At 43.1% G+C, this 22,605-nt stretch overlaps 1 protein-coding gene across 4 annotated transcripts in view; it reads left to right on the forward strand.

Moving 5' to 3' along the window:
• LOC106561389 (UPF0606 protein KIAA1549) overlaps positions 1-20,283 on the forward strand; it is an 89,640-nt gene extending 69,357 nt beyond the window's left edge. Inside the window, exons 13-22 of one of the 4 annotated variants that reach the window (XM_014125311.2) lie at positions 664-812; positions 3,469-3,483; positions 4,208-4,428; positions 5,226-5,461; positions 9,511-9,655; positions 11,203-11,517; positions 14,743-14,795; positions 15,328-15,470; positions 17,543-17,691; positions 17,997-20,283. In XM_014125311.2, the coding sequence (XP_013980786.2) occupies positions 664-812; positions 3,469-3,483; positions 4,208-4,428; positions 5,226-5,461; positions 9,511-9,655; positions 11,203-11,517; positions 14,743-14,795; positions 15,328-15,470; positions 17,543-17,691; positions 17,997-18,296 (1,726 nt within the window). In that variant the 3' untranslated portion in view covers positions 18,297-20,283. The remainder of the gene's footprint in view (positions 1-663; positions 813-3,468; positions 3,484-4,207; positions 4,429-5,225; positions 5,462-9,510; positions 9,656-11,202; positions 11,518-14,742; positions 14,796-15,327; positions 15,471-17,542; positions 17,692-17,996) is intronic. The other 3 variants (XM_014125313.2, XM_014125314.2, XM_014125312.2) reach the window with 3 other exon arrangements.
• The last annotated feature ends 2,322 nt before the right edge of the window (positions 20,284-22,605 follow it).

Here is a 22,605-nt window from a genome sequence, read left to right on the forward strand (position 1 = left end):
TGATAACTATAGTGTTTTGTTCTGTTGACCTATTTTTAAAAAGCACTAAGTATGTACACCACTACAGTATGTACACTACCGTTCAAAAGTTTGGGGTCACTTAGAAATGTCCTTGTTTTTATAAGGAAAGCAATTTTTTGGTTCGTTAAAATAACATAACATTTATCAGAAATACAGTGTAGACAGTGTAGACATTGTAGCTGGAAACGGCAGATTTTTAATGGAATATCTACATAGGCGTACAGAGGCCCATTATCAGCAACCATCACTCCTGTGTTCCAATAGCACGTTGTGTTAGCTAATCCAAGTTTCTAGTTTTCTTTTAAATGATAAACTTGGATTAGCTAACACAATGTGCCATTGGAACACAGGAGTGATGGTTGCTGATAATGGGCCTCTGTACATCTGTAGATATTCCATTAAAAATCTGCCGTTTCCAGCTACAATAGTCCTTTACAACATTAACAATGTCTACACTGTATTTCTGATAAATGTTATGTTATTTTAATCGACCAAAAATTGCTTTTCTTTTAAAAACAAGGACATTTCTAAGTGACCCCAAACTTTTGAATGGTAGTGTATATGTGGCACGTGTGGTATGTGTTCTTACATGTGTGCATATACACCTATTTGCTTCAATGACATGGGTGTGCGTGTTTCCAGGGACAGGATCTCTCCGTCGGACAGGGACTCCATGGTGAGCGCTGGGTCCGGTGATCGTGAGAAGGAGTTAGCCGAGGAGAACCTGAGAGCCTTCGCCATGCCCAACGACAGCAAGCAGGCCCGCAAGATCCCAATCAATGTTTTAAATGGCAGGTGTCCATGGCAACATTGGATCACATCCATGCTCTCACGTACACAGAGAGAAGAGGAGGAGAGGGAGGAAAGGGGAGAGAGACAAAGAAAGAGCAACTCATGTTGAGAGGTTAAACATGAGAATAGAGAGACTTTGAGGAAGAGATACAAGCAACTGATAGATAGACCAGGAGCGAAGGAGAGCCAGAGAGAGACAGAAGGAGGAGAGACTGCGTTAGTGTGAGAGGGAGGTAGGCCTGTGTAGTGCCCCTCTGGCCTGGTTGCTGAGTGTGTACACTGAGCAGACAGGGTCAACGCCAGCCAGGCACAGACTGAACCTGACTCACCACAGAGAAAAGGATCCAGCAGTACGACAACACATCCCTTCCTCCTGCACTCTGCCGTACACTCACACACACTCACAATGGGTCTTACCAACACACACACACTACCTCTCACACACTCACACTACCTCTCACACACACACACACTACCTCTCACACACACACACACTACCTCTCACACACACACACACTACCTCACACACTCACATACACTCACATTGGGTCTTACCAACACACACACACTACCTCTCACACACACACACACTACCTCTCACACACACACACACACTACCTCTCACACACACACTCACATTGGGTCTTACCAACACACACACACACTACCTCTCACACACACACACACTACCTCTCACACACACACACACTACCTCTCTCACACACACACTACCTCTCTCACACACACTACCTCTCACACACACACACACTACCTCTCACACACTCACACACACTACCTCTCTCACACACACACTACCTCTCACACACACACACACCACTTCTCACAAACACACACTACCTCTCTCACAAACACACACTACCTCTCTCACAAACACACACTACCTCTCTCACACACACCACTTCTCACAAACACACACTACCTCTGTCACAAACACACACTACCTCTCTCACAAACACACACTACCTCTCTCACAAACACACACTACCTCTCTCACACACACACTACCTCTCACAAACACACACTACCTCACACACACACACACTACCTCTCTCACACACACACTACCTCTCTCACACACACTACCTCTCACACACACACACACTACCTCTCACACACACACTCACATTGGGTCTTACCAACACACACACACACTACCTCTCACACACACACACACTACCTCTCTCACACACACACTACCTCTCTCACACACACTACCTCTCACACACACACACACACTACCTCTCACACACTCACACACACTGCCTCTCTCACACACACACTACCTCTCACACACACACACCACTTCTCACAAACACACACTACCTCTCTCACAAACACACACTACCTCTCTCACAAACACACACTACCTCTCTCACAAACACACACTACCTCTCACAAACACACACTACCTCTCGCACACACACACTACCTCTCTCACACACACACTACCTCTCTCACACACACACTACCTCTCACAAACACACACTACCTCACACACACACACACACACACACACACCACTTCTCACAAACACACACTACCTCTCTCACAAACACACACTACCTCTCTCACAAACACACACTACCTCTCTCACACACACACTACCTCTCTCACACACACCACTTCTCACAAACACACACTACCTCTGTCACAAACACACACTACCTCTCTCACAAACACACACTACCTCTCTCACAAACACACACTACCTCTCTCACAAACACACACTACCTCTCTCACAAACACACACTACCTCTCGCACACACACACTACCTCTCTCACACACACACTACCTCTCTCACACACACACTACCTCTCACAAACACACACTACCTCTCACACACACACTCTACCTCTCAGGGCTGCTCCTCAGCATGCCAAACACAGCCTCCTTCCCATACCCCTCAGTCTAAATAGGCTTAGCTGAGGCCAGGAGACCAAATGTTATTATCAGCACTGGCATTTCTTCTTCTAAATGAGTTGCTCTGCCTTGCCTGTCTGTCCTGATTCTGCTATGGATGTCCAAGACCTGACATAGCACTGAGTGTAGTGTAGACACATGGACCAAGACCTGACATAGCACTCAGTGTAGTGTATACACATGGTCCAAGACCTGACATAGCACTCAGTGTAGTGTAGACACATGGTCCAAGACCTGACATAGCACTCAGTGTAGTGTATACACATGGTCCAAGACCTGACATAGCACTCAGAGCAGTGTATAGACATGGACCAAGACCTGACATAGCACTCAGAGCAGTGTATACACATGGTCCAAGACCTGACATAGCACTCAGAGCAGTGTATAGACATGGACCAAGACCTGACATAGCACTCAGAGTAGTGTATAGACATGGACCAAGACCTGACATAGCACTCAGAGTAGTGTATAGACATGGACCAAGACCTGACGTAGCACTCAGTGTAGTGTATACATACTATGATGAGGTAGTGCAGAGCTATGCAAAGACTTCAAGTATTTTTTCTAATGTCTGAGACTGTCTCTGACCAAGGTCTATTGAAATGTAAGGACAAACTGTAGCTTATGTCAATATATTTCAAACAGGATTGCATTCTTTTTAACTTCTATCTTTCTTTCTGTCTCCTGTTTTCCCTTAACTTTGTGGCTTGCAGGAAAGAATAGAATTGGTAAGAGTTATTCTTCTGTCTGTCGGTGTTGTAGACATGAGGCTTTGTGACATGTAGCTGCTGTCTGTGTGACCGTGATGTGACGTCCATTGTGTTGCGATTGCTTTGTGTTGTGCATCTCATCAATCACCACTATTGAGATGTCACCTCCTAGAGGTGGGGAACAATGAATCTTGAACAACAAGCTTAGACCTTTTTCTTGTAGTTCCTTGTAGGCTACCAAACATCTGAATAAGTGTCTTACATTGGTAAACATCATTACAAATCATCTGGATAATGGTCAAATGATTCATCCAATTCAGTGCCGATAAGAATCATCCGTGCTCAGAGAATGCTAGTTATTGTAAAAGAGAATTTGTTCTCATTTGTTCTCATTGACTTACCTTGCTGAATAAAGGATCTGCCCCCTGGTGGTGTAAAGCGTTACATGACACCTGTGACTTTTTTTATTTAACCTTTATTTAACTAGGCAAGTCAGTTAAGAACAAATTCTTATGTACAATGACGGCCTACACCGGCCAAACCCAGACGACGCTGGGCCAATTGTGCACCGCCCTATGGGACTCCCAATCACGTCCAGTTGTGATACAGCCAGGAATCAAACCAAGGTGTCTGGTGTCTGGTGTCTGGCTTAGACCGCTGCGCCCCTCGGGAGCCCCTTCAAACTTCCAGACCTTGCCTGGTTATGATGTTGACCTTAATCAACCTCCCTGGTCTCCTTCAGGTCCTCCTCCCATGAACGGCCATGACGAGCATCTCTCCTCGGCCTCCATCTTTGAGCATGTGGACCGCATGTCGCGCTCGGCCGATGGCACCCGTCGCCTGTCCAATAAGATTCAGCTGATCGCCATGCAGCCCATGGCTGTCCCGCCCCAGCACCACAGCCCCACTGTCAACGGTATTAACGGCAGAGGGCCAGAGACACACAGCAGCTTTAACAAGGAGGTGAGACACTGACCCTCCCACACACTAACACTGTTACTCAGACATGTATACAGGTTACAGTAATGTCATTCATTACCTTACATGGAGCATGTATAAACAGTAGACGTCTCTGATCCTCTCTATTCTCCCTCCTGTCTGGACATACAGAGAAAATGGATTTTATGTCAATGAGACTAACCTACACTGAGTGTAGAAAACATCAGGAACACCTGCTCCTTCCATGACATAGACTGACCAGGTGAATCCAGGTGAAAGCTAGGATCCCTGATTGATGTCACTTGTTTAATCCACTTCAATCAGTGTAGATGAAGGAGAGGAGACGGGTTAAAGCCATTTTTTTAAGCCTTGATTGTATATTTGTGCCATTCTGAGGCTGAATGGCAAGACAAAATATTGAAGTGCCTTTGAACGGGGTATGGTAGTAGGTGCCAGGCGCACCAGTTTGTGTCAAGAACTGCAACGCTGCTGGGTTTTTCACATCCAACAATTTCCTGTGTGTATCAGGAATGGTCCACCACCCAAAGGACATCCAGACAATTTGACAGAGCTGTGGGAAGCATTGGAGTCAACATGGGCCAGCATCCCTGTGGAACGCTTTCAACACCTTGTAGAGTCCATGCCCCGACGAATTGAGGCTGTTCTGAGGGCAAAAATGGGTGCAACTCAATATTAGGAAGGGGTTCCTCATGTTTTATACACTCAGTGTATATAAATCATGGTTAAATGAAATATACATTATGTATAGTAAATTTGCGTCTGGCCAGGTGTTTCTCACTGCAGTCATGTCTATTATTTAGATCCAGGTGGCGTTGAGGCATAAGTCTGAGATTGAGCACCACCGTAACAAGATCCGTCTGCGGGCCAAGAGGAAGGGTCACTATGACTTCCCTGCCATGGACGACCTGGTAGACAACGGTCTGACCACTGACCCCAAGGACCAGGACCACATCTACCACAAGGCCCAGATGCAGATCGACAAGATCCTGGACCCTGACATCCACATGCCCTCACTGTTCATGGAGCCTAAAAAGAGGTCAGGGTTTTTCTGGGTAGGGGAGGGGTAGGGTGCACACAGGGAGGGGTGTGCGTACAGTAGGCAACATGCATCGGAGGAAGCTGCACACTGCAAAAAGTTAAATCTAAGCAAGTCTAAAGATCTTATATTGAGTGATAATTCACTTAAAAAAAGGTTTTCTTACCAAGCTAAATGATCAAATGTCATATTTCAAGATATTTTTAAAGATATATAAGACCTTAATCGTCTTAAGTGTTTTTGTAATAAGATAATTAGATTTTTTTATTTTACCTTTTATTTAACCAGGAAAAGCCCATTGAGACCCAGAGTCTCTTTTTCAAGGGAGACTTGGCCAAGGCAGCAACACTCAATACATTACATTATTAAAACATACAACAATACAATACAACAACATGATCCTGCCTAAAAAAAGCATTTACACTCCTCTGTAACCACCATCAATATTTGTTATTAATTCAGTGGCACTAACATATCTAGATGAAGTATGGATTGTTGACTATTCCATGCGTCTGGTGCATAAGACGAGAAGGCATTCTTGCCTAATACTGGGAATGTCCTGGGGACTTTAAGTAGCAACCACCTAGCAGACTGGGTATGGTAACTGCTGCTGGTGTAGGAGACCAGACTACAGAGGTAAAGAGGGAGTTTACCCAAAAGGGCTTTGTAGGTGAACACATACAAATGTACACTGCTCAAAAAAATAAAGGGAACACTTAAACAAAACAATGTAACTCCAAGTCAATCACACTTCTGTGAAATCAAACTGTCCACTTAGGAAGCAACACTGATTGACAGTAAATTTCACATGCTGTTGTGCAAATGGAATAGACAACAGGTGGAAATTATAGGCAATTAGCAAGACACCCCCAATAAAGGAGTGGTTCTGCAGGCGGGGACCACATACCACTTCTCAGTTCCTATGCTTCCTGGCTGATGTTTTGGTCACTTTTGAATGCTGGCGGTGCTTTCACTCTAGTGGTAGCATGAGACGGAGTCTACAACCCACACAAGTGGCTCAGGTAGTGCAGCTCATCCAGGATGGCACATCAATGCGAGCTGTGGCAAGAAGGTTTGCTGTGTCTGTCAGCGTAGTGTCTAGAGCATGGAGGCGCTACCAGGAGACAGGCCAGTACATCAGGAGACGTGGAGGAGGTCGTAGGAGGGCAACAACCCAGCAGCAGGACCGCTACCTCCGCCTTTGTGCAAGGAGGAGCACTGCCAGAGCCCTGCAAAATGACCTCCAGCAGGCCACAAATGTGCATGTGTCTGCTCAAACGGTCAGAAACAGACTCCATGAGGGTGGTATGAGGGCCCGACGTCCACAGGTGGGGGTTGTGCTTACAGCCCAACGCCGTGCAGGACGTTTGGCATTTGCCAGAGAACACCAAGATTGGCAAATTCGCCACTGGCGCCCTGTGCTCTTCACAGATGAAAGCAGGTTCACACTGAGCACGTGACAGACATGACAGAGTCTGGAGACGCCGTGGAGAACGTTCTGCTGCCTGCAACATCCTCCAGCATGACCGGTTTGGTAGTGGGTCAGTCATGGTGTGGGGTGGCATTTCTTTGGGGGGCCGCACAGCCCTCCATGTGCTCGCCAGAGGTAGCCTGACTGCCATTAGGTACCGAGATGAGATTCTGAGACCATATGCTGGTGCAGTTGGCCCTGGGTTCCTCCTAATGCAAGACAATGCTAGACCTCATGTGGCTGGAGTGTGTCAGCAGTTCCTGCAAGAGGAAGGCATTGATGCTATGGACTGGCCCGCCCGTTCCCCAGACCTGAATCCAATTGAGAACATCTGGGACATCATGTCTCGCTCCATCCACCAACGCCACGTTGCACCACAGACTGTCCAGGAGTTGGCGGATGCTTTAGTCCAGGTCTGGGAGGAGATCCCTCAGGAGACCATCCGCCACCTCATCAGGAGCATGCCCAGGCGTTGTAGGGAGGTCATACAGGCACGTGGAGGCCATACACACTACTGAGCCTCATTTTGACTTGTTTTAAGGACATTACATCAAAGTTGGATCAGCCTGTAGTGTGGTTTTCCACTTTAATTTTGAGTGTGACTCCAAATCCAGACCTCCATGGGTTGATAAATTGGATTTCAATTGATTATTTTTGTGTGATTTTGTTGTCAGCACATTCAACTATGTAAAGAAAAAAGTATTTAATAAGATTATTTCTTTCATTCAGATCTAGGATGTGTTGTTTAAGTGTTCCCTTTATTTTTTTGAGCAGTATATCTTTCTGCGCATATAAAGTGAGGTCCAACCTACCATTTGGTACAAGGTGCAATAGTGGGTGAGTGACTTGGCATTTGTAATAAAGCGCAAGGATTGCATGATAAACAGAGTCCAGTCTCTGTAAGACGGAGGAGGTTGCATGCATATACACAAGTCACCATAATCAATTACAGAGAGAAAAGTGGCCTGAACAAGCTTCTTTCTATCCATAAGCGGGAAGCAAGCCTTATTACAAAAATAAAATCCCAATTTCAATTTAAGCTTTGTCACAAGATTATCCACATGAACGTTAAAGGACAACTTGTCATCCAACCAAATACCTAGGTATTTTTTTTATTGAATATCCAAAACATACAATATACTTGCAGTGAGGCCGCTCAACAACTACACCATACCAGTCATCCAACAGACTCCCATTCAGAGCGACACACAGAAGCATCCAGGGTCAATGCCCTGCTCAATGGCACGTTGACAGATCTCCCACCAGGCCAAATACCTAGGTATTTGTAGGAAGACACTTTTTCAATGGATAAGCCACCAGATGTGACAATGCTAATATTCTCTGGCAGAGTTCTAGCTCTGGTAAAGGTAATGAATTTAGTTTTTTGTATATTCAAGACCAGTTTTTCAGTGACTGAAAAGCAATCTAGAGCTCTTCAACAGCCTGTACCAAAGAAGGAGCACATTAATATATAACTGTATCATCTGCATATAGATGGTACTTTGCTGGTTGCATCCCATTTCCCAAATCATTAATACAAATTGAGAACAACACAGGAGCCAAATGGAACCCTGGGGCACACCTCTATTAATCTCAAGAAAGCTAGACTTGTGATTGTCAGTATATACACATTGTGTCCTGTCAGAAAGATAGTGCCTAAATTACTTGTATTATGCGTTTTTTTGGTTAAAATAAGCAAAATGATCTGCCAATGACATTGGATAATTTAGCTAGATAATAATTTTTAAGTTAGTTATCACTCTTATGATATCAGTATGTCTGTATGTTTCTCATTTTAAAACGTATTCTCACGAGAATTAGTCATCCAGCTATTTTTGCAAATGACTGACAGAGAAAAAGCATTTTTGGAGATGTACACCATCCAGAAATGTTTTGACAAATTAGTTTTGTTGTGATAACTTTGAACTCTGGAGAAACTTTCAGTGTCTTTTAGATTGTTCCGCATTGCGTGCGTTTAGCAGTCACAATGAGGAGAAATCTACCGTGTGAGAGACGTTTTGACATTTGACATTTTCCACATTTTGTTATGTTACAGCCTTATTCTAAAATGTATTAAATAAAACATTTTCCTCATCAGTCTACACATAATACTAAATAATGGCAAAGTGAAAACAGGTTTTTCGAAATTGTAGTAAATTTATAATAAAAAAAACAAAAATACCTTATTTACATAGGTATTCAGACCTTTTGCTATGAGACTCGAAATTGAGCTCAGGTGCATCCTGTAATCGTCAAATGCACTGTATAACATTATTTTAAAAATGCGCCTTCAGTTTGCAAACATGTTAGGGAAACAGAAAAAGCTATCTCCATTAAATAATAAACCCTGAACAGTCTGAAGTCTCTATTCAAATTGCTGGGATTCCATTCCAAACGACCAGTAGATGATTCCTGGCCTAAAAGTTTTGATTCTGTCTCTGTGGTTGCATCTGGAATAGAGCCCTATTCCCTATATAGCGCACTACTTTTGAGTGTACTTCTTTTGAGTGCACTATATAGGTAAAAAGTAGTGCACTATAGGGAATAGGGTGCCATTTTCAGACCATGTGTCTCTCAGTGGCAGGGGGAGGCGTTCTCCCAAGCAGAGGAAGAAGCACCAGCTGAACGGCAGCCTGACGGACGCAGACAAGGACCGCCTCATCTCCAACGACAGTGACGGCACCTACAGGAAATACCCTGGGGTCAACAACGTGGCCTATGTGGTGGGTATACCTGTGGAACATATTGTATACACCAGTGGAGGCTGGTGGGAGGAGCTATAAGGACTGACTCATTGTAATGGCTGGAATGGGAAATGGAACAGAATCAAACATATGGAAGCCACGTTTGAGTCCGTTCCATTTATCCCATTCTATATTCCTTCTATAGCTCCTCCCACCAGCCTCCACTGGTACACTCACACAGACAAACCACTCACACAGACAAACATACACCAATATTCCTCCAATGGAGATCTCAACCAGAGCAAGGATAAAAGGGTGCTTTAAAAGTCAGTATCATAATGTTAACAGAGAGAGATGGTCCGGATCCAGACGTAACATACAGTACATAAAACATGAATGTTAATTTTCCCCCTCTCCTCTCTTAACATTAGTAATACATTAGAAAAATCTAGTCTCTTATTGTCAGAGTTAGTACAGTCAAGAAAATCCTGTCATGGAATTTTAAAATAGTATTTTCCAGGCCTGGAAAATTTTGGAAAATGATCAAATCTGAAAAGTTTTGGAAAAGTCATGGAAATTCATTTAATAATTTCTGTTAATGTTATTTATTTTATCAATATTTTATCAATCAACTAAAAATCAACATATCAGCCAGGATCGGAATGACACTTCAGCGGTCTGTGTTTGCAAGACGAGTGGGCCGTCGGACATTGCAGCATCAGGTAGACCTAGCCTATAAAATATGATACAGAACAGACTAACTATGTAGCCATTTTAAAACAAATCTTGTACCCTCTAGTTAACTGATAGCATGTATTATTGTTTTCGTCATCTCCCCAAAAACTTTCCACGACACTCGCAAATAAGGCCATACAAAGTAGATTTACTTTTTTTAACGATTCATATGATTCATTTAAACAATTATTTTTGACATAACAAACAATTCACTTCGCCATTGTATTAGTTGGGATTCGGGTTAATCGTGGTGACTCTAATCATTTGAATCAAAATAATAATTTTTGAATCTTGAACATTAATTTTAGGAAAGAATATTAGATTTGATGATGCCTCCAGTTGATTTGGGCATCCAGTGTATTGGCATCAAACGTATTTGGTTGTAATGTTGCAGTGTTTTACATCAAGGGTGGTCAACCATAATCCAGGAGCGCTAATGGGTGTAGGCTTATTCCAGTCCCCCTCTGACAAACTACATTTTAGAAATGAGCTTCTCAACCGGACCTTGATAAACTGGATCTGATGTGTTTGAGCAGGGCTTGATCAAAAGCCTGCACACCCAGTATCTCTCCAGACTGAGGGTTGACCACATGTGTTTTATACAGTTGCCTAACAGGTATTCTACTTTGGGGGGGGGGGGGGGGGTTAAGTTCCTTGCTCAACAGAGGAGAGGGTATGGGATCAGAGAGCAGGCGCACAGTGTCTATATCACATTACACTTACTTTTGTATACGTACATAGAGACGCCGCCAATCGTTGGTCATGGAAATTTGGTTAAATGTCGTGGAGAAGTCATGGAAAAGTCAGGAAATTCCATCTCAAAATGTGTATGAACCCTGTATTGTTCCCAGTCGGACCCTGACCAGGCCCCAGAGTCTGGGACCCCCAACGACAACGTGTTCCTGGGCCCCATCTCGCCCCCTCCGGGGCACGCCCCTCCCCCGGCCCCCTACATGCCCCCCCAGCCCTCCATCGAGGAGGCCAGGCAGCAGATGCATTCCCTGCTGGACGATGCCTTCGCCCTGGTCTCCCCCACCTCCCAGGGCAGCACGTCCGGCATCACCCTGCCTGGAGTCAACTCCAACCCCCCCAGCTCCAGCCCCCCACCTCGTGGTGGAGCCCGCCCCTGGGGTACTACCTACCCAGCCCTCAGCCCTTTCTCCTCAGTAAGTACTAGGCCTTTCAATAGACCTATTGATTACCTAACACAACTGTACTGTAAATGAGACTTCAGCCTGCTCTGGAATACTCTTCATACAGTGCCTTGCGAAAGTATTCGGCCCCCTTGAACTTTTCGTCCTTTTGCCACATTTCAGGCTTCAAACATAAAGATATAAAACTGTAATTTTTTGTGAAGAATCAACAACAAGTGGGACAGAATCATGAAGTGGAACGAAATTTATTGGATATTTCAAACTTTTTTAACAAATAAAAAACTGAAAAATTGGGCGTGCAAAATTATTCAGCCCCCTTAAGTTAATACTTTGTAGCCCCACCTTTTGCTGTGATTACAGCTGTAAGTCGCTTGGGGTATGTCTCTATCAGTTTTGCACATCGAGAGACTGACATTTTTGCCCATTCCTCCTTGCAAAACAGCTCGAGCTCAGTGAGGTTGGATGGAGAGCGTTTGTGAACAGCAGTTTTCAGTTCTTTCCACAGATTCTCGATTGGATTCAGGTCTGGACTTTGACTTGGCCATTCTAACACCTGGATATGTTTATTTGTGAACCATTCCATTGTAGATTTTGCTTTATGTTTTGGATCATTGTCTTGTTGGAAGACAAATCTCCGTCCCAGTCTCAGGTCTTTTGCAGACTCCATCAGGTTTTCTTCCAGAATGGTCCTGTATTTGGCTCCATCCAACTTCCCATCAATTTTAACCATCTTCCCTGCCCCTGCTGAAGAAAAGCAGGCCCAAACCATGATGCTGCCACCACCATGTTTGACAGTGGGGATGGTGTGTTCAGGGTGATGAGCTGTGTTGCTTTTACGCCAAACATAACGTTTTGCATTGTTGCCAAAAAGTTCGATTTTGGTTTCATCTGACCAGAGCACCTTCTTCCACGTGTTTGGTGTGTCTCCCAGGTGGCTAGTGGCAAACTTTAAACGACACTTTTTATGGATATCTTTAAGAAATGGCTTTCTTCTTGCCACTCTTCCATAAAGGCCAGATTTGTGCAGTATACGACTGATTGTTGTCCTATGGACAGAGTCTCCCACCTCAGCTGTAGATCTCTGCAGTTCATCCAGAGTGATCATGGGCCTCTTGGCTGCATCTCTGATCAGTCTTCTCCTTGTATGAGCTGAAAGTTTAGAGGGACGGCCGGGTCTTCGTAGATTTGCAGTGGTCTGATATTCCTTCCATTTCAATATTATCACTTGCACAGTGCTCCTTGGGATGTTTAAAGCTTGGGAAATCTTTTTGTATCCAAATCCGGCTTTAAACTTCTCCACAACAGTATCTCGGACCTGCCTGGTGTGTTCCTAGTTCTTCATGATGCTCTCTGCGCTTTAAACGGACCTCTGAGACTATCACAGAGCAGGTGCATTTATACGGAGACTTGATTACACACAGGTGGATTCTATTTATCATCATTAGTCATTTAGGTCAACATTGGATCATTCAGAGATCCTCACTGAACTTCTGGAGAGAGTTTGCTGCACTGAAAGTAAAGGGGCTGAATAATTTTGCACGGCCAATTTTTCTGTTTTTTATTTGTTAAAAAAGTTAGAAATATCCAATAAATTTCGTTCCACTTCATAATTGTGTCCCACTTGTTGTTGATTCTTCACAAAAAATTACAGTTGTATATCTTTATGTTTGAAGCCTGAAATGTGGCAAAAGGTCGAAAAGTTCAAGGGGGCCGAATACTTTCGCAAGGCACTGTATATGTTCCCATTTAAATCAACTCGGATTATATTACAAAGATTTACAATATTATATACACTGAGTATACCAAACATTAGGAATACCTTCCTAATATGAAGCATCACCCCCCCTATTTTCCCTCAGAACAGCCTCAATTTGTCAGGGCATAGACTCTACAAGGTGTCGAAAGCGTTCCACAGGGATGCTGGCCCATGTTGACTCCATTGCTTCCCACAGTTCTGTCAAGTTGGCTGGATGTCCTTTGGGTCGTGGACCATTTTTGATACACACAGGAAACATTTGTGTGTGGGAAAACCCAGCATCTTTGTAGTTCTTGACACAAACCGGTGCGCCCTCTAAATGGCACACGTACACAATGTCTCAATTGTCTCGAGGCTTAAAAATGCTTATTTAACCTGTCTCCTCCCCTTCATCTACAATGATTCAAGTGGATTTAACAAGTGACATCAATATTTTTTTAAATTGTTATTTAACTAGGCAAGTCAGTTAAGAACAAATTCTTATTTACAATGACGGCCTACCCTGGCCAATGCTGGGCCCATTGTGCACCACCCAATCACGGCCAGATGTGATGTTGCCTGGATTCAAACCAGGCACTGCAGTGACGCCTCTGGCACTGAGATACAGTGCCGTAGACCGCTGCGCCACTCGGGAGACCAATAAGGGATCATAGATTTCACCTGGATTCACCTGGTCAGTCTGTCATGGAAAGAGCAGGTGTTCTTAATGTTTTGTATACTCAGATGAAGGAGCAGTATATCAGAAATTATGTATATGAATCAGGGAGTTTCCAGTCCTGATGCAACGGCTTCAAACAAATGCCAACACTATATTTATAGTGGATATGCCATCGCTTTAGATTTACACTGCATTCCTTTCTTAAATATAACACTGTCTACTGTTCAAAATTCATTTTAGGGCATTTGAAGCAAGACCAGAACACATATGCTACAGATTATAGGCTATTTGATCAGAGCAAATAGTCTCTTCAGCTGCTCTAAATAAATACTTTCTTAGACCGTTCCTGTTTTGTTTTATAAAGTTCACCCCCAGTCATTTGAAATGAATTCAGAGAGTAAGAGCTCTGTCTAAAGCCAGCCCAATATATAACTAGTTAGCTAGCTCAGGTGTAGAAAGAGTTCTGAATTCCTCTGTTCTGGTTCAGTACATTAGCGTTCTCTGAAAGATCACTTTTAGAGAAGGAAAATAACATCCAACAGAAACCAGAAAAGCCCATAGGCTATTTAAACATGTTTCCTGCAAAACACCAATTACTGTGCTGTATGATTCTAGACTCTCAGCCAAAATGTATCAAAGGGTAATGTAACATTCAGTCATTAGAAATATCCATGTTATGCTCCAGCTTTATCTTGATTTATTCTGGGTTATTGGGTGATATCTGTTTTGATTGTACATGATCTGCAAGCTTGAGTGAGGTCCCTGGAGTCTTCCCAGTGTCTGTGTGTCTTTGTCCTGACAATATGCCTGTTTCTCTCCTCAGAGATACGCTGAGTTAGGAATGTCCCCTCCTTCACTCCAAGGCTTACTACAGAGGTGAGTAGCTTACCACAGAGATACAATATCATGTGTATATGCGTCATAATATGTTATTGAATGTAATACTATGTGTAGCTAACTAACTCTGAGAGAAAAGGAGGAGTATTTTTTTATTACGTTTTCCTCAGATGACTCTAGGCTACATTGATCCATACATTATCTATGGTCTCATAGCCCCAGTTCTTTAGTGGGGGGATGCTCTCCCTTGCAGGTGTCTATGCGCAGGCCAGGGAGTTGGGCCTCATACATGATTTAGTCTGGACCATCTTTATTTGATGGGCTCCTAACTGCCCAATAAAACACAGACATGGTGGCGATTGCTTTGGTCGATCTTCTTTTGGATAATTGATTAGTTTACACACTCACGCAAATACTTATATGTAGAGACACACGTGTACACGTCACACACACAAACACACATACCACACACTGAAATATTGACCGACACTTCTGTACAATTGATGCACGATACAATAGAAGCTCTGATATTGTTCTGTAGGAACAGTATTTGAGATTGTGTGTATTTCAGACAGGGCCTGGGCTCCAGCTACCCACCAGGTGACCCAGGACATGTTGACCAGATCCCCCCAGAGAGCCACTACTCCACCAGGGGCCTGTACACTGAAGACCTGCCCTCGTCTACCAGGCCACGGCCAGTAGGGGGCACCACAGGTACACATACGCGTGTATGCACGCACACACACACACACACACAGCTCAACATTCACTGAATGTATGCCATTGTGTCTAACCCAGACCACTCACCCCCTCCCATAAACCTGCCAGCCTCAAACAGCCTTGTCTCTATTGAATAATTAAAGAGTCTGGGGTTGGCTGTTGGCTTGCTGTGAGAGTTCATATACAGTTGAAGTCGGAAGTTTACATACACTTAGGTTGGAGTCATTAAAACTCGTTTTTCAACCACTCCACTTCTTGTTAACAAACTATAGTTTTGGCAAGTCGGTTAGGACATCTACTTTGTGCATGACACAAGTCATTTTTCCAACAATTGTTTACAGACAGATTATTTCATTTATAATTCACTGTATCACAATTCCAGTGGGTCAAAAGTTTACATACACTAAGTTGACTGTGCCTTTAAACAGCTTGGAAAATTCCAGAAAATGATGTCATGGCTTTAGAAGCTTCTGATAGGCTAATTGACATCATTTGAGTCAATTGGAGGTGTACCTGTGGATGAATTTCAAGGCCTACCTTCAAACTCAGTGCCTCTTTGTTGACATCATGGGAAAATCAAAGGAAATCAGCCAAGACCTCAGGAGAAAAATTGTAGACCTCCACAAGTCTGGTTCATCCTTGGGTTCATCCACAAATCTGGTTCATCCTTGGGAGCAAATGTCCGAAGGTACCACGTTCATCTGTACAAGCAATAGTGCGCAAGTATAAACACCATGGGACCACGCAGTCGTCATATCGCTCAGGAAGGAGACGCATTCTGTCTCCTAGAGATGAATGTACTTTGGTGCGACAAGTGCAAATCAATCCCAGAACAACAGCAAAGGACCTTGTGAAGATGCTGGAGGAAACAGCTAAAAAGTATCTGTATCCACAGTAAAATGAGTCCTATATCCACATAAACTGAAAGGCCACTCAGCAAGGAAGAAGCCACTGCTCCAGAACCGCCATAAAAAAGCCAGACTACGGTTTGCAACTGCACATGGGGACAAATATGATACTTTTTGGAGAAATGTCCTCTGGTCTGATGAAACAAAAATAGAACTGTTTGGCCATAATGACCATCGTTTGGAGGAAAAAGGGGAAGGCTTGCAAGCCGAAGAACACCATCCCAACCGTGAAGCACAGGGTGGCAGCATCATGTTGTGGGGGTGTTTTGCTGCAGGTAGGAAAATGATGTGGATATATTGAAGCAACATCTCAAGACATCAGCACGGAAGTTAAATCTTGGTCGCAGATGGGTCTTCCAAATGGACAATGACCCCAAGCATACTTCCAAAGTTGTGGCAAAATGGCTTAAAGACAACAAAGTCAAGGTATTGTAGTGGCCATCACAAAGCTCTGATCTCAATCCTATAGAAAATGTGTGGGCAGAACTGAAAAACCGTGTGTGAACAAGGAGGCCTACAAACCTGACTCAGTTACACCAGCTCTGTCAGGAGGAATGGACCAACATTCACCCAACTTATTGTGGGAAGCTTGTGGAAGGCTACCCGAAAACGTTTGACCCAAGTTAAACAATTTAAAGGCAATGCTACCAAATACTAATTGAGTGTATGTAAACTTCTGACCCACTGGGAATGTAATGAAAGAAATAAAACCTGAAATAAATAATTCTCTACTATTATTCTGACTTTTCACATTCTTAAAATAAAGTGGTGATCCTAACTGATCTAAGACAGGGAATTTGTACTTGGATTAAATGTCAGGAATTGTGAAAAACTGAGTTTAAATCTATTTGGCTAAGGTGTATGTAAACTTCTGACTTTAACTGTATATATGGACTCTGCCTGATGGAGTGCTGGTGCTGCACAGAGTGCATTTCAACTGAAGGATTGCATCAAAGCATATTAGAAGTGGCAGAGGATTAAGTGTCAAAAATGGCTGAGGGTTGATGTGTTTGTTTTTTTGTCTGTGTGTGTGTGTGTGTGTGTGTGTGTGTGTGTGTGTGTGTGTGTGTGTGTGTGTGTGTGTGTGTGTGTGTGTGTGTGTGTGTGTGTGTGTGTGTGTGTGTGTGTGTGTGTGTGTGCGCGCGCATCTGTTTGTAGGTAACCAACTCAATCACCTAAACCAGGTGGATCTTGGGAGCCGGATCAAGGGGGGCTATCCAGTCGGGGGCAGGGCACCTCCAGGTCAGACTGGAGGCTCAGGTTGGGCACCCTACTCTGACGGTGACTTCAGACCCACCAGAGACCCTGTGAGTCCTGCTCTGGCTTCACACTGCCTTATGAGACTTACTGTACCTCCGTGTTCCTCTTCAAGCTGTCCTCTAAATATACAGGACAATGGCATGCTTGTTGTTCTATGCTCTATTGCTGCTGCATATCTGTTTGACTTCACTAGTTCTGGATGTTGGTTCACTCTGGTTCTTCTACCTCCCAGCTGTCAATATGTACATGAACTATCCCTTAATATATATTGATAAGTGTAGTGAAATGTCCTCTTTTCGCCTTAACTCTTCTTTTTCCTCTTCTTCGTTCCCTCCTTCCCTGTGTGCTTCAGGTTCTTCTGGGCTACCCTGACTCCTCCTCCTCTATGTTCCAGATGCCTAGTAGGAGTGCCCTAAGGGAGCCCTCTGCCCACCTGGACATCTACCCCCCCCGACGAGTCCTCTCCCCCCCAACCACTCCTCAGCCTCCCTCATCAAGGCCATCAGGGAGGAGCTGCTGCGCCTCTCCCAGAAACAGCAAGCCGTGCCCAGTTACCACAGCTGAGACAGACGGCCTCCTCTGGTCCTCACTGAACCTCTACTGCTACATCCACCAGTCATACCGCTGCCCCTGCCTGCCTGCTCCAACCTAGCAATGCTTCCCATGGAAGTTCCTTTGTACAGGAGAGAGACAGTACTGCTGGGTTGCGTCAAGGTGGCTATTGGCAAACTAGACCAAACTGAATGAGGTGACATCATATATGCCACTAGTAACCTAAGCATAGATGGGGTCATTATATGAATGACCTGTTCTCTAAGCTCTGGCTCTCTGACCCAGACCCCTGTCTCTGACCCAGACTGTCCTATAGCATACAGTGTACTATAGTATAAGTGACCCTAGAGGTTTAAGGGAGAAGGTGTGAACTGAATGTTTGGCCATGACCACTGATCCCTTCCCAGTTGTTTTTAATTTGAGGTGTTGTTGCTTTTGTTCTTTTTAAACAGCAGTCCAGACTGTGTGTGTGATGATGATGATGATAATAAGCAATGTGGTTTGATATTCTCTCTCATGCTGCCTTGACATCCTAACAATATTTTACAGTACAGTGGTCTTTCTCTATCAGTAGGACATCTTTCATTTAGGCTCCAAACATTGATACCCATGTTACCTTTACCGGTGATGCTTCTTACCATTACCATACAGGTATTGTTTTGTCTTTGAAGAGGCTCTTCTCCTCCGTCATCTTCTGGTGCTTCTTTAAACGCTTTGTGTTTTCTGCCATGATATTGAGGGGTGATATGCATACTCCGTGAAAGCATTTGTCCCAGGTGCTTGATGAAGTTGTTCTACATTGTTTTACGCCATGAGCCACACAATGCCTTGTGTTGTGACAGAGTGAGTCAGTTCAACTGTCTCAATCTACTATACAGCTAAGGTCAGAGTTCGGGGGGACAACACTAGACACAGAGAGCTGCAATAATTATACTGCAGCAACTCCCATACATTATTATTATTATTTAACCAGGAAGGACTCATTGAGATTTGAAATCTCTTTTTCAAGAGCGTCCTGGCAGAGATGGGCAGCACCAAGTCATTACACCATAACAAACAAACTACAAGTCATCTAGTAAAAACCACAGGGATATAACGAAATCATGAAACAACAAAGGCATTCCAAGGCGATGGTGCAGAGTACATAAAAGCCCTTTTACCAAATTCAGTTTGGACATACGGAACAGTTAGCAGGATAAAGTCCTGCGAACGAAGAGAGTACCCACCACATTTCTGAAAAATAAAAATGCCCAAATAAAATGGTAATAAACATTACTTTACCAATGCAACTACATTGACTTTGTTGTCAACATCTTCAGCACAATGTCCACATTTGACTTTATATATCCAGGTTGTTGAGGATGCTACATTGTTAAGACTTTAAATGCTAACATATGGTGAACCTATATGACAACATTATTTCTATAGATATTACACTAAGATCATTTATTGTGTATAATAATTCATTTGTGGAATCTTATAACGTTTTCTGACCTGCAAACAAATCTAAATGATTGACAGTACTTTTACATGCAGATTGCAGTGCTGATAGATCCGGACATGCAATCTGATCTATTTAATTCACTGTATGCAAACTACTGGGTCGCACTTGTCTTTTCTCAGTGAATATCCTTCAGGCCACACCAACTGAAATGTAATTGAAAGATTCATAGGTCAAGTCAATTATGCATTGTATTGCTGAAGGAAATGCAGTATTTTCTCAGCTGAGAAACAGGGTCTGTGCTCACACGAGTTCAATCTCCAGGGTATTCTTCATCTATTTCCTCCTTTTTCCATGCAGTATTGAAATGTTCAGCTACATGTGCTGTGTTGTAATTGTTCACAGTTTACTGCTCAGTCAATCTGTCAACTTGAGATGTTTTGTGCATTTTATGTTCTTTTTATCCTTGAATGGACTTGCCTCGTGTTTTATTTCCTCCATATGTCTTTGTTCAATATGTTTTTTACATTTTGTTCAGTAACATTTTCAACAAACTCCACACACATTGCTTTGCTGTGGGCATTGAAGTGATATTTCATTTCAATAAAATAAAAGAGAAATTATTGATTTTAGTTGTAGGGTTAAACTACATTTATTCACTGACTTGGATGAATTAATACTATATCAGTGTTGAACATTGTCCCAAATAGTGTATATCCCAAATACTGTATATCCCAAAGTTTCACTCCACAACACCATCAGACACTCTTATCCAAAGCAACTTACAGGAGCAATTAGGGTTAAGTGCCTTGCTCAAGGGAACATCAACAGATTTTTCTCCTAGTCAGCTCAGGGATTTGAACTAGCGACGTTGTGGGTACTGGCCTAACACTCTTAACCACTAGGCTACCTGCACCGGCTACAGTACTGTACACCAGACACACACTACTATGGCTCCTCATGACCAACATGTACCTTATGGATCCCCCTCCCTTTGGTGCTCTCATACTAATGTCCACCATCCTGTCTCATACTACTAGCCTGACTGTCTGTTCACTCCAACAAACACTGACTGTATGGGATCATAGTACAGTACTGTATGGCATTTTGTAACTACTGTAGTCTCAAGATTAAGTTAAAGGATTTTCTCTCAGCAAGAGTTCTATAGGTCTTAACAGTTGGTGCTAAAGTGTGTGGTTTAGCACCATCTAATATTCAACACTGTTTCTGGATGTAGTCTAAGCTTTGCACCCATGCAGTTAGATTGTAAACTGAGTTACCTGTAGTGATTTCACCCCTAGTTGGTCTGATTGGCTTCATTCACAACACTGTGCTGTACCATACTGTACTGGAAAAGAGTGTCTGTTAAATGACAAAAATGTAGAATGTACATTTATGCCTACAGTACAAATGTACTGTATGCCTCCACCTGCTGGTTCTGCAACTCCCATGCACATCTCTCAGATTTAATGAGAGACGTTTTCCTTTTGTTTTTGACTGTTGTCTTGTTTTATTGTGAAGATCATACTTTGTGTTGGCTGGACCAACCATGTTTAATGTGTTTGACTTGTTGAGTTGCATGTTTCATTCATGTACACAATCGTTCAAAAGTTTGGGGTCACTTAGAAATGTCCTTGTTTTTGAAAGAAAAGCAAATTTTTCAGAAATACAGTGTAGACATTGTTAATGTTGTAAATGCCTTTTGTAGGTGGAAACGGCACATTTTTTATGGAATATCTACATAGGCGTACAGAGGCCCATTATCAGCAACCATCACTCCTGTGTTCCAATGACACATTGTGTTAGCTAATCCAAGTTATAATTTTAAAAGGCAGAGTTGCAAAGAAAAAGCCATATCTCAGACTGGCCAATAAAAATAAAAGATTGAGATGGGCAAAAGAACACTGACATTGGACAGAGGTACTCTGCCTGGAAGGCCAGCATCCCGGAGTCGCCTCTTCACTGTTGACGTTGAAACTGGTGTTTTGCGGGCACTATTTAATAAGGCTGCCAGTTGAGGACTTGTGAGGCGTCTTTTCTCAAACTAGACACACAAATGTACTTGTCCTCTTGCTCATTTGTGCACCGGGGCCTCTCACTCGTTCTATTCTGGGTAGAACCAGTTTGTGCTGTTCTGTGAAGGGTGTAGTACACAGCGTTGTATGAGATCTTCAGTTTCTTGGCAATTTCTCGCATGGAATAGCCTTCATTTCTCAGAACAAGAATAGACTAATGAGTTTCAGAGGAAAGTTCTTTGTTTCTGGCCATTTTGAGCCTGTAATCGAACCCACAAATGCTGACGCTCCAGATACTCAACTAGTCTAAAGAAGGCCAGTTTTATTGCTTCTTTAATCAGAACAACAGCTTTCAGCTGTGCTGACATAATTGCAAAAGGTTTTTCTAATGATCAATTAGCCTTTTAAAATGATAAACTTGGATTAGCTAACACAATGTGTCATTGGAACACAGGAGTGATGGTTGCTGATAATGGGCCTCTGTACGCCTATGTAGATATTCCATAAAAAATCTGACGTTTCCAGCTACAATAGTCATTTACAACATTAACAATGTCTTTCAAAAAGAAGGACATTTCTAGGTGACCCCAAACTTTTGAACGGTAGTGTAAGGCTGTGTGTGGTTTGTTTTCCATTTGTGTTGTGCATGCTGTTCCAAAAGAAACGCTTTTAAAAACCAATGAAACCCAAGTTGCATGTGTCCTAAGTTATTTAATACTGTAGTATTCTATCGCCATGAGTATAACATGCATCTGTTAAGAAGCAAAACATATTTCATTCTCACATCTGCTTATCATTCTAATTTTCTCCTAAAAGTATTTACATTTTTTTACATTTTAGCAGACGCTCTTATCCAGAGCACTTACAGTAGTGAATGCATACATTTCATTTCCTAATTTTTTTTTCTGTGCTGGCCCCCGTGGGAATCGAACCCACAACCCTGGCGTTGCAAA

The sequence above is a fragment of the Salmo salar genome, chromosome ssa10 (genome assembly GCF_905237065.1).
Source record: "Salmo salar chromosome ssa10, Ssal_v3.1, whole genome shotgun sequence".
Classification (NCBI taxonomy): domain Eukaryota; kingdom Metazoa; phylum Chordata; class Actinopteri; order Salmoniformes; family Salmonidae; genus Salmo; species Salmo salar.